Source organism: Poeciliopsis prolifica, unplaced genomic scaffold, assembly GCF_027474105.1.
Source record: "Poeciliopsis prolifica strain line A6 unplaced genomic scaffold, Auburn_PproV2 SCAFFOLD127, whole genome shotgun sequence".
Classification (NCBI taxonomy): domain Eukaryota; kingdom Metazoa; phylum Chordata; class Actinopteri; order Cyprinodontiformes; family Poeciliidae; genus Poeciliopsis; species Poeciliopsis prolifica.
In genome coordinates this window covers 426,424-440,089 of record NW_026562502.1, presented here as the reverse complement: position 1 = coordinate 440,089, position 13,666 = coordinate 426,424, and the positions used below count along the sequence as shown (strand labels likewise).

The following is a 13,666-nucleotide window of genomic DNA, read 5'->3' as shown; positions in this document are numbered from 1 at the left end:
AAACTACAGCACCGCAGAAAAACTACAGCAACACTGTAAAACTACAGCAACACTGTAAAACTACAGCAACATTGTAAAACTACAGCACCGCAGAAAAACTACAGCACCACACTGTAAAACTACAGCAGCACTTTAAAACTACAGCAACACTGTAAAACTACAGCAATTGTAAACTACAGCAGCACTGTAAAACTACAGCAACATTGTAAAACTACAGCAACACTGTAAAACTACAGCAACATTGTAAAACTACAGCAACACTGTAAAACTCCAGCAGCACTGTAAAACTACAGCAACACACTGTAAAACTACAGCAGCACTGTAAAACTACAGCAACACTGTAAAACTACAGCAACACTGTAAAACTACAGCAACACTGTAAAACTACAGCAACACTGTAAAACTACAGCAGCACTGTAAAACTACAGCAACACTGTAAAACTACAGCACCGCAGAAAAACTACAGCAACACTGTAAAACTACAGCAACATTGCAAAACTACAGCACCGCAGAAAAACTACAGCAACACTGTAAAACTACAGCAGCACTGTAAAACTACAGCAACACTGTAAAACTACAGCAACACTGTAAAACTACAGCAGCACTGTAAAACTACAGCAACACACTGTAAAACTACAGCAGCACTGTAAAACTACAGCAACGCTGTAAAACTACAGCAACACACTGTAAAACTACAGCAGCACTGTAAAACTACAGCAACACACTGTAAAACTACAGCGACACTGTAAATCTACAGCGACACTGTAAAACTACAGCAACATTGCAAAACTACAGCACCGCAGAAAAACTACAGCAACACTGTAAAACTACAGCAACACTGTAAAACTACAGCAACATTGTAAAACTACAGCACCGCAGAAAAACTACAGCACCACACTGTAAAACTACAGCAACACTGTAAAACTACAGCAACATTGTAAAACTACAGCAGCACTGTAAAACTACAGCAACACTGTAAAACTACAGCACCGCAGAAAAACTACAGCAACACTGTAAAACTACAGCAACATTGCAAAACTACAGCACCGCAGAAAAACTACAGCAACACTGTAAAACTACAGCAGCACTGTAAAACTACAGCAACATTGTAAAACTACAGCAACACTGTAAAACTACAGCAGCACTGTAAAACTACAGCAACACACTGTAAAACTACAGCAGCACTGTAAAACTACAGCAACACTGTAAAACTACAGCAACACTGTAAAACTACAGCAACACTGTAAAACTACAGCAGCACTGTAAAACTACAGCAACACACTGTAAAACTACAGCGACACTGTAAAACTACAGCGACACTGTAAACTACAGCAACGCACTGTAAAACTACAGCAACACTGTAAAACTACAGCAACACACTGTAAAACTACAGCAGCACTGTAAAACTACAGCAACACTGTAAAACTACAGCACCGCAGAAAAACTACAGCAACACTGTAAAACTACAGCAACACTGTAAAACTACAGCAACACTGTAAAACTACAGCACCGCAGAAAAACTACAGCACCACACTGTAAAACTACAGCAGCACTTTAAAACTACAGCAACACTGTAAAACTACAGCAACATTGTAAAACTACAGCAGCACTGTAAAACTACAGCAACATTGTAAAACTACAGCAACACTGTAAAACTACAGCAACATTGTAAAACTACAGCAACACTGTAAAACTACAGCAGCACTGTAAAACTACACCAACACACTGTAAAACTACAGCAGCACTGTAAAACTACAGCAAACACTGTAAAACTACAGCAACACTGTAAAACTACAGCAGCACTGTAAAACTAGAGCAGCACTGTAAAACTACAGCAACACTGTAAAACTACAGCACCGCAGAAAAACTACAGCAACACTGTAAAACTACAGCAACATTGTAAAACTACAGCACCGCAGAAAAACTACAGCAACACTGTAAAACTACAGCAGCACTGTAAAACTACAGCAACATTGTAAAACTACAGCAACACTGTAAAACTACAGCAGCACTGTAAAACTACAGCAACACACTGTAAAACTACAGCAGCACTGTAAAACTACAGCAGCACTGTAAAACTACAGCAGCACTGTAAAACTACAGCAGCACTGTAAAACTACAGCAACACTGTAAAACTACAGCAGCATTGTAAAACTACAGCAGCACTGTAAAACTACAGCAGCACTGTAAAACTAAAGCAACACTGTAAAACTACAGCACCGCAGAAAAACTACAGCAACACTGTAAAACTACAGCAACACTGTAAAAACTACAGCAACACTGTAAAAACTAGCAGCACTGTAAAACTACAGCAACACTGTAAAACTACAGCACCGCAGAAAAACTACAGCAACACTGTAAAACTACAGCAACACTGTAAAACTACAGCAACATTGTAAAACTACAGCACCGCAGAAAAACTACAGCACCACACTGTAAAACTACAGCAGCACTTTAAAACTACAGCAACACTGTAAAACTACAGCAACATTGTAAAACTACAGCAGCACTGTAAAACTACAGCAACATGTAAAACTACAGCAACACTGTAAAACTACAGCAACACTGTAAAACTACAGCAACACTGTAAAACTACAGCAGCACTGTAAAACTACAGCAACACACTGTAAAACTACAGCAGCACTGTAAAACTACAGCAACACTGTAAAACTACAGCAACATTGTAAAACTACAGCAACACTGTAAAACTACAGCAACACTGTAAAACTACAGCAGCACTGTAAAACTACAGCAACACTGTAAAACTACAGCACCGCAGAAAAACTACAGCAACACTGTAAAACTACAGCAACATTGCAAAACTACAGCACCGCAGAAAAACTACAGCAACACTGTAAAACTACAGCAGCACTGTAAAACTACAGCAACATTGTAAAACTACAGCAACACTGTAAAACTACAGCAGCACTGTAAAACTACAGCACACTGTAAAACTACAGCAGCACTGTAAAACTACAGCAACACTGTAAAACTACAGCAACATTGTAAAACTACAGCAACACTGTAAAACTACAGCAGCACTGTAAAACTACAGCAACACACTGTAAAACTACAGCGACACTGTAAAACTACAGCAGCACTGTAAAACTACAGCAGCACTGTAAAACTAAAGCAACACTGTAAACTACAGCACCGCACTGTAAAACTACAGCAGCACTGTAAAACTACAGCAGCACTGTAAAACTAAGCAACACTGTAAAACTACAGCAACACTGTAAAACTACAGCAGCATTGTAAAACTACAGCAGCACTGTAAAACTACAGCAGCACTGTAAAACTAAAGCAACACTGTAAAACTACAGCACGCAGAAAAACTACAGCAACACTGTAAAACTACAGCAACACTGTAAAACTACAGCAACACTGTAAAACTACAGCAGCACTGTAAAACTACAGCAACACTGTAAAACTACAGCACCGCAGAAAAACTACAGCAACACTGTAAACTACAGCAACACTGTAAAACTACAGCAACATTGTAAAACTACAGCACGCAGAAAAACTACAGCACCACTGTAAAACTACAGCAGCACTTTAAAACTACAGCAACACTGTAAAACTACAGCAACATTGTAAAACTACAGCAGCACTGTAAAACTACAGCAACATTGTAAAACTACAGCACACTGTAAAACTACAGCAACATTGTAAAACTACAGCAACACTGTAAAACTACAGCAACACTGTAAAACTACAGCAACACTGTAAAACTACAGCAGCACTGTAAAACTACAGCAACACTGTAAAACTACAGCAACATTGTAAAACTACAGCAACACTGTAAAACTACAGCAACACTGTAAAACTACAGCAGCACTGTAAAACTACAGCAACACTGTAAAACTACAGCACCGCAGAAAAACTACAGCAACACTGTAAAACTACAGCAACATTGCAAAACTACAGCACCGCAGAAAAACTACAGCAACACTGTAAAACTACAGCAGCACTGTAAAACTACAGCAACATTGTAAAACTACAGCAACACTGTAAAACTACAGCAGCACTGTAAACTACAGCAACACACTGTAAAAACTACAGCAGCACTGTAAAACTACAGCAACACTGTAAAACTACAGCAACATTGTAAAACTACAGCAACACTGTAAAACTACAGCAGCACTGTAAAACTACAGCAACACACTGTAAAACTACAGCGACACTGTAAATCTACAGCGACACTGTAAAACTACAGCAACATTGCAAAACTACAGCACCGCAGAAAAACTACAGCAACACTGTAAAACTACAGCAGCACTGTAAAACTACAGCAACATTGTAAAACTACAGCAACACTGTAAAACTACAGCAGCACTGTAAAACTACAGCAACACACTGTAAAACTACAGCAGCACTGTAAAACTACAGCAACACTGTAAAACTACAGCAACATGTAAAAAACTACAGCAACACTGTAAAACTACAGCAGCACTGTAAAACTACAGCAACACACTGTAAAACTACAGCGACACTGTAAAACTACAGCACCGCACTGTAAAACTATAGCAACACTGTAAAACTACAGCAACACTGTAAAACTACAGCAGCACTGTAAAACTACAGCACACTGTAAAACTACAGCACCGCAGAAAAACTACAGCAACACTGTAAAACTACAGCAACACTGTAAAACTACAGCAACATTGTAAAACTACAGCACCGCAGAAAAACTACAGCACCACACTGTAAAACTACAGCAGCACTTTAAAACTACAGCAACACTGTAAAACTACAGCAACATTGTAAAACTACAGCAGCACTGTAAAACTACAGCAACATTGTAAAACTACAGCAACACTGTAAAACTACAGCAACACTGTAAAACTACAGCAACACTGTAAAACTACAGCAGCACTGTAAAACTACACCAACACACTGTAAAACTACAGCAACACTGTAAAACTACAGCAACACTGTAAAACTACAGCAACACTGTAAAACTACAGCAGCACTGTAAAACTACAGCAGCACTGTAAAACTACAGCAACACTGTAAAACTACAGCACCGCAGAAAAACTACAGCAACACTGTAAAACTACAGCAACATTGTAAAACTACAGCACCGCAGAAAAACTACAGCAACACTGTAAAACTACAGCAGCACTGTAAAACTACAGCAACACTGTAAAACTACAGCAACACTGTAAAACTACAGCAGCACTGTAAAACTACAGCAACACACTGTAAAACTACAGCAGCACTGTAAAACTACAGCAGCACTGTAAAACTACAGCAACACTGTAAAACTACAGCAACACTGTAAAACTACAGCACCGCACTGTAAAACTACAGCAGCACTGTAAAACTACAGCAGCACTGTAAAACTACAGCCACACTGTAAAACTACAGCAGCACTGTAAAACTACAGCAGCACTGTAAAACTACAGCAGCACTGTAAAACTACAGCAACACTGTAAAACTACAGCACCGCAGAAAAACTACAGCAACACTGTAAAACTACAGCAACACTGTAAAACTACAGCAACACTGTAAAACTACAGCAACACTGTAAAACTACAGCAGCACTGTAAAACTACAGCAACACTGTAAAACTACAGCACCGCAGAAAAACTACAGCAACACTGTAAAACTACAGCAACACTGTAAAACTACAGCAACATTGTAAAACTACAGCACCGCAGAAAAACTACAGCACCACACTGTAAAACTACAGCAGCACTTTAAAACTACAGCAACACTGTAAAACTACAGCAACATTGTAAAACTACAGCAGCACTGTAAAACTACAGCAACATTGTAAAACTACAGCAACACTGTAAAACTACAGCAACATTGTAAAACTACAGCAACACTGTAAAACTACAGCAGCACTGTAAAACTACAGCAACACACTGTAAAACTACAGCAGCACTGTAAAACTACAGCAACACTGTAAAACTACAGCAACATTGTAAAACTACAGCAACACTGTAAAACTACAGCAACACTGTAAAACTACAGCAGCACTGTAAAACTACAGCAACACTGTAAAACTACAGCACCGCAGAAAAACTACAGCAACACTGTAAAACTACAGCAACATTGCAAAACTACAGCACCGCAGAAAAACTACAGCAACACTGTAAAACTACAGCAGCACTGTAAAACTACAGCAACATTGTAAAACTACAGCAACACTGTAAAACTACAGCAGCACTGTAAAACTACAGCAACACACTGTAAAACTACAGCAGCACTGTAAAACTACAGCAACACTGTAAAACTACAGCAACATTGTAAAACTACAGCAACACTGTAAAACTACAGCAGCACTGTAAAACTACAGCAACACACTGTAAAACTACAGCGACACTGTAAAACTACAGCGACACTGTAAAACTACAGCAACATTGCAAAACTACAGCACCGCAGAAAAACTACAGCAACACTGTAAAACTACAGCAGCACTGTAAAACTACAGCAACACTGTAAAACTACAGCAACACTGTAAAACTACAGCAGCACTGTAAAACTACAGCAACACACTGTAAAACTACAGCAGCACTGTAAAACTACAGCAACACTGTAAAACTACAGCAACACTGTAAAACTACAGCAACACTGTAAAACTACAGCAGCACTGTAAAACTACAGCAACACACTGTAAAACTACAGCACACTGTAAAACTACAGCGACACTGTAAAACTACAGCACCGCACTGTAAAACTATAGCAACACTGTAAAACTACAGCAACACTGTAAAACTACAGCAACACTGTAAAACTACAGCAACACACTGTAAAACTACAGGAACACTGCAAAACTACAGCAACACACTGTAAAACTACAGCGACACTGTAAAACTACAGCAACATTGTAAAACTACAGCAACATTGTAAAACTACAGCAACACTCTAAAACTACAGCACCGCACTGTAAAACTACAGCACCGCACTGTAAAACTACAGCAACGCACTGTAAAACTACAGCAACGCACTGTAAAACTACAGCACCGCACTGTAAAACTACAGCAACATTGTAAAACTACAGCAACACTGTAAAACTACAGCAACACTGTAAAACTACAGCACCGCACTGTAAAACTACAGCAACACACTGTAAAACTACAGCAACACTGTAAAACTACAGCAACACTGTAAAACTACAGCACCGCACTGTAAAACTACAGCCACACTGTAAAACTACAGCAACACTGTAAAACTACAGCAACACTGTAAAACTACAGCAGCACTGTAAAACTACAGCAACACTGTAAAACTACTGCAGCACTGTAAAACTACAGCAGCACTGTAAAACTACAGCACCGCAGAAAAACTACAGCAACACTGTAAAACTACAGCAACACTGTAAAACTACAGCAACATTGTAAAACTACAGCAACACTGTAAAACTACAGCAACATTGTAAAACTACAGCAACACTGTAAAACTACAGCAACACTGTAAAACTACAGCAGCACTGTAAAACTACAGCACCGCAGAAAAACTACAGCAACACTGTAAAACTACAGCAACACTGTAAAACTACAGCAACATTGTAAAACTACAGCACCACAGAAAAACTACAGCAACACTGTAAAACTACAGCAGCACTGTAAAACTACAGCAGCACTGTAAAACTACAGCAACATTGTAAAACTACAGCAGCACTGTAAAACTACAGCAACATTGTAAAACTACAGCAACACTGTAAAACTACAGCAACATTGTAAAACTACAGCAACACTGTAAAACTACAGCAACATTGTAAAACTACAGCAACACTGTAAAACTACAGCAACGCACTGTAAAACTACAGCACCGCACTGTAAAACTACAGCAACGCACTGTAAAACTACAGCACCGCACTGTAAAACTACAGCAACGCACTGTAAAACTACAGCAACACTGTAAAACTACAGCACCGCACTGTAAAACTACAGCCACACTGTAAAACTACAGCCACACCGTAAAACTACAGCAGCACTGTAAAACTACAGCAGCACTGTAAAACTACAGCAACACTGTAAAACTACAGCAACACTGTAAAACTACAGCAACATTGTAGAACTACAGCACCGCAGAAAAACTACAGCACCACACTGTAAAACTACAGCAGCACTGTAAAACTACAGCAACACTGTAAAACTACAGCAGCACTGTAAAACTACAGCAACACTGTAAAACTACAGCAACACTGTAAAACTACAGCAACATTGTAAAACTACAGCACCGCAGAAAAACTACAGCACCACACTGTAAAACTACAGCAGCACTGTAAAACTACAGCAACACTGTAAACTACAGCAACACTGTAAAACTACAGCAACACTGTAAAACTACAGCAACATTGTAAAACTACAGCAACACTGTAAAACTACAGCAGCACTGTAAAACTACAGCGACACTGTAAAACTACAGCAGCACTGTAAAACTACAGCACACTGTAAAACTACAGCAACATTGTAAAACTACAGCAACACTGTAAAACTACAGCACCGCACTGTAAAACTATAGCAACACTGTAAAACTACAGCAACACTGTAAAACTAAATTAAACACTGTAAAACTACAGCAACACTGCAAAACTACAGCAACACACTGTAAAACTACAGCGACACTGTAAAACTACAGCGACATTGTAAAACTACAGCAACATTGTAAAACTACAGCAGCACTGTAAAACTACAGCAACGCACTGTAAAACTACAGCAACACTAAAACTACAGCACTGCTGTAAAACTACAGCACCGCACTGTAAAACTACAGCACCGCACTGTAAAACTACAGCACTGTAAAACTACAGCAACGCACTGTAAAACTACAGCACCGCACTGTAAAACTACATCAATCACTGTAAAACTACAGCAAAGCACTGTAAAACTACAGCAACATTGTAAAACTACAGCAACGCACTGTAAAACTACAGCAACACTGTAAAACTACAGCACCTCACTGTAAAACTACAGCACACTGTAAAACTACAGCACACCGTAAAACTACAGCAGCACTGTAAAACTACAGCAGCACTGTAAAACTACAGCAACACTGTAAAACTACAGCAACACTGTAAAACTACAGCAACATTGTAGAACTACAGCACCGCAGAAAAACTACAGCACCACACTGTAAAACTACAGCAGCACTGTAAAACTACAGCAACACTGTAACACTACAGCAACACTGTAAAACTACAGCAACACTGTAAACACTACAGCAACATTGTAAAACTACAGCAACACTGTAAAACTACAGCAGCACTGTAAAACTACAGCGACACTGTAAAACTACAGCGACACTGTAAAACTACAGCAACATTGTAAAACTACAGCAACACTGTAAAACTACAGCACCGCACTGTAAAACTATAGCAACACTGTAAAAATACAGCAACACTGTAAAACTACATTAACACACTGTAAAACTACAGCAACACTGTAAAACTACAGCAACACACTGTAAAACTACAGCGACACTGTAAAACTACAGCGACACTGTAAAACTACAGCGACACTGTAAAACTACAGCAACATTGTAAAACTACAGCAGCACTGTAAAACTACAGCAACACTGTAAAACTACAGCAACACTCTAAAACTACAGCACTGCTGTAAAACTACAGCACCGCACTGTAAAACTACAGCACCGCACTGTAAAACTACAGCAACGCACTGTAAAACTACAGCACCGCACTGTAAAACTACATCAATCACTGTAAAACTACAGCAAAGCACTGTAAAACTACAGCAACATTGTAAAACTACAGCAGCACTGTAAAACTACAGCAACACACTGTAAAACTACAGCAACACTGTAAAACTACAGCAACACTGTAGTTTGTCAATGCATGAAACGTTTGCTGAAAGTTAAGCTAATGGTTTAAAAGACCAAAAGCTTGTGGGTAAAAGAGTTGGGTTAGGGTTAGAAAAGGAGTATTTGCAGATAGTTAATCTGCAAATACTCCTTTAGGATCAAGTTTGTTGTTTAAGTGTAGAAATGTCTCAAAGGATCTGTTAAAATGTTGAAATGAAATCAGCAGCTTATGCTGCTGCTGAAAGGATAGAAAACGGTTTGTCTGTCTGCAGTCCTGCGATGCCTTGGGATCCCATCAAGAGTCGTCACCAACTTCAACTCAGCCCACGACAACACGGGCAACCTGAAGACCGAACTCATCTTCAAGCCAGACGGCACGCCTGACAGACACAAGACCCAGGACTCCATCTGGTTGGTCCAAACGCTCCACATGACGCCGGTTCCATGGAACAAACTAAACCTTATTAGGGTTTTTAAACCGTTTGGGTTGTCAACGACTGCCATGGCCGTCAAGGCGAACCGTTTATGGGCAGCAACAGTCACTGAGTTGGTTTCTGTGCAGGAACTTCCACTGCTGGAACGAGGCATTCATGAAGCGAGTGGATCTTCCACCGAAGTACTCCGGATGGCAGGTGGTGGATGCGACTCCGCAGGAGACCAATGACAGTGAGCAGAACACAAACATCCCAAACCCACAGGAAGCAGCGATTAACCCAACCGTGTCTCACTTTGTTTCAGGATATTTCCGTTGCGGTCCGGCGCCGGTCATTGCCATCAGGGACGGTGAGCTGTGTCACCCCTTCGACTGTCGCTTCGTCTTCGCTGAGGTTAGACTGGAAGGACATTAACCTGATAAACCAGATAAATTAGTCAAGTAATCGCTGACTGTTTGTGCTCTAGGTGAACAGCGACCTGATCCACATGAAGAGTGACAAATATGGCAACATGACTCCATTCAAGGTGGACACGTCTTATGTTGGACAGTTCATTTACACCAAGTCATTGAGCAGCTGGAGACCTGAGGACATCACCAGGACCTATAAGCATCCAGAAGGTCTTCTTACTCAGCTTTATATGTCATGTGATCAAAGATTAGCACAGGAAGGTGACTGGAGAAAATGTGAATCTGCAGGGAGTCTGGCAGATCAGCAGACCATGGCTCTGGCTGAGCAGTACGGATGTTCTAGAGACCGCTCTGACTGGCCTGCGTCCAGCCTGTCCATCCAGATTGCAACTCAAGCGTGAGGAAACCATCAATCCATCCATCATGGAGATAAAACTTTGAGTTGTACGACATCACCAAGGGTAGTGAGACATAATTACTATAGTATGGGAAACTTAAGGGACACACTGGAGCACGGTGGGAAAGAGAGGTAAAATATGGTCATTTTCAGCCAAAACAGGAGACTTAACAGGTATAAACTGGTTCTGGAACCAGCGGGTTTACTCTCAGTCCATCCTGGATGTCTGAGTGTCTGTCTCTATGGGAGAGTCCAGACGCTCTCATTTCAGCCTTTGTATTCATCATCTCGTTCTTTTAGTCTCTACCCAAATCTCAGGACCATAGATGAGGGTCGTCTGCTTTGAGTCAGCATTGAGTACATGCAGACCGAGGAGAGAAGTACGGCCCGGTATGTTGGAGTAACATGAAACTGCTGGGAGTGAGTGAGGTAAAGCCACCATCTACTTAGTGTACCGACCACAGACGGTTGACATTTCATGGTCCAACATACCAAAAAACTACATTTCTCATGACAAATCCCTTTGTTTTCCACAAGGTGAATGGAAGCTAGCTAGTTTGCTGAGCTAGGCGGACACCAAGCTCTGTTTCTTCTTCACTGTGCCTCTTTGTGGCAGTCAGGTGGCTACTTGCCACTTGTTGCACAAACTCTCACGTTTAACATAAAACAGTTCAATGTGAAGGCTGTTTCCTGCCAAGGGTTCTCTGTGTAGCTCCTACTATCTCAAGGTAGTCGTGTCCGGCAGACCTCAACAGACCAAAGTACAACAGAGACCTTAACTCTGTACTGCCACCTCTTCCCTCTCTGTCCAGGGCTACGTGGGGGATCCTCTGAGGGTTTCAGTGACTTTTTACAACCAAAGTGAGACTATAAAATCTGTGAAAGTTTACATGGAGATCAGCTCCACCTACTACACCGGCGTGGTCGCATCAGACCCACTGAAAGTCGAGGACTTCAGGATTGATCTGGACGCCTTCCAGAGTGAGCGGCTTTGGCTTCAGATCCCTGGCCTTAAAGAGGGTTAGGGACATTTTGGATATGTCTGTGTTTTCTGTTGCAGGTAGCATTAAGATGTTTGAGCTTTCGCCTCAGGAGTACGTCTCTCAGCTGGGCTCTAACAGCAACCTGGAGGTCACTGTGACCGGACAAACCGATGATGTGGAGGTGTCAGAGGTCAAGACCATCGCCCTGAAGCTTCCACCGCTGAACATAACAGTAAAACCCAGACTGAACATCCATGAAATCTTCAACAGTCTGAAGATTTCACACTGATTTGTTGCTGTGTGTGTCTGTGTCCAGCTGAGTGGGCGGCCTCAGGTGAATCGTGACATGTACGTCATGGTTTCCTTCACTAACACCTTGGGGTTCCCCCTGACCGACACCAAGCTGGCCATGGAGGGAGCCGGGCTGCTGGAGACTCAGCTCTACAACTACAGGTAACTACAGGTAAACCCGGTTCACCTGCCTCACCTGCAGCTTCCTGTGTTCATATTTAAAACATGTTTCCTCCCAGGACGATTCCTCCTATGGGCCAAATATCCCACAAGGTCGGGTTCAGACCCACGAAGCCCGGACTCCAGACTCTCCTGGTGGTGCTGGACTGCGACAACCTGCCCGATGTAAACACCACAACGGCTCGCTCAAAACCAAACCTCAGAATTAGTTTTACAGTCGAATGAAGTCAAAAAGATTAGCCAGCAGAATCTTCTTTGCTACAACTGAGTATTTAAAAATAAATGTATCAAATAAAATATTAGCCAAAGTTTAAAACAACCAAAGATTATTGGGTTTTGCTAAACTATTAGCAATAAACTGTAGCTAAATTGAAAAGTTACTTATTAAGAATTTATTGGCTAAAATTATTTATTGTCATCATTAACTTAAAAAAGGCAAAGCTAAGTACATAAGAACTTACATTTTTATCAAACTGCAGCTAAAAGTTGATGCACCGCCTTATTATGAAATAGATTTAGCAGCCGGCACGTTAGCTAAACGTTAGCGAAACGTTAGCTAAATGGTTAAAATTGTTCCGATTCTCTCAATTTAGAAAAAAATAAGTATTTAGACAGAAAATAATAAACTTAAACTGTTGGTTAGCAGTTGAAACTACATTAATTTATCTCAAGATTGATCAGTTTACAGCAATAAATGTTAGCTAAGCATTAGCTAAAGTGATTACTGCTTGCTAAGTCATCAGCATTAGCCTACTAAATGTGCAAATGTCAAATAATAACAGTCTAAAGTACTGCAGCTGAAAAGACTTGAAAATACAAGCTAAAAGTTATAAATGTCAAACTAACGTATCTACCAAAAACATAGCAAAGCTAAAGTTTAGGCAAAGTTTGTTTTTATGAGGCTAAACTTGACACTGAATTTGGTAAATCCAACAATGTTTCTCAAAAGTCTTAAATATTTGCTTCAACCTGAGGAAACTGCTGAGATCTGATGAAGTTTTAGCTACGAAAACAAAACATTTTATTTCTGCTAAATGTCTTGAGAAAAAACTTCTCTATATATTCGAGATTTTACCTTAAATTTGACATTAAATTCAACAATCTGAGGAAACAGATTGTTGTACCATTAGCATCTTGATGATAATTGTCTGTTTCTTTTAGATGATGGCAATGGTGGAAGTCAAGGTCATGCCGTAA

The 13,666-nt window shown here is 40.4% G+C and overlaps 1 protein-coding gene across 1 annotated transcript in view; it reads left to right on the top strand.

Annotated features, from left to right (window-relative positions):
- LOC129355231 (coagulation factor XIII A chain-like) overlaps nucleotides 1–13,666 on the top strand; it is a 21,238-nt gene extending 7,572 nt beyond the window's left edge. Inside the window, exons 4-13 of the mRNA XM_055024762.1 lie at nucleotides 10,047–10,185; nucleotides 10,337–10,440; nucleotides 10,513–10,601; nucleotides 10,675–11,015; nucleotides 11,728–11,743; nucleotides 11,828–11,996; nucleotides 12,076–12,230; nucleotides 12,315–12,451; nucleotides 12,529–12,634; nucleotides 13,631–13,666. Coding sequence (XP_054880737.1) covers nucleotides 10,047–10,185; nucleotides 10,337–10,440; nucleotides 10,513–10,601; nucleotides 10,675–11,015; nucleotides 11,728–11,743; nucleotides 11,828–11,996; nucleotides 12,076–12,230; nucleotides 12,315–12,451; nucleotides 12,529–12,634; nucleotides 13,631–13,666 — 1,292 coding nt within the window. The remainder of the gene's footprint in view (nucleotides 1–10,046; nucleotides 10,186–10,336; nucleotides 10,441–10,512; nucleotides 10,602–10,674; nucleotides 11,016–11,727; nucleotides 11,744–11,827; nucleotides 11,997–12,075; nucleotides 12,231–12,314; nucleotides 12,452–12,528; nucleotides 12,635–13,630) is intronic.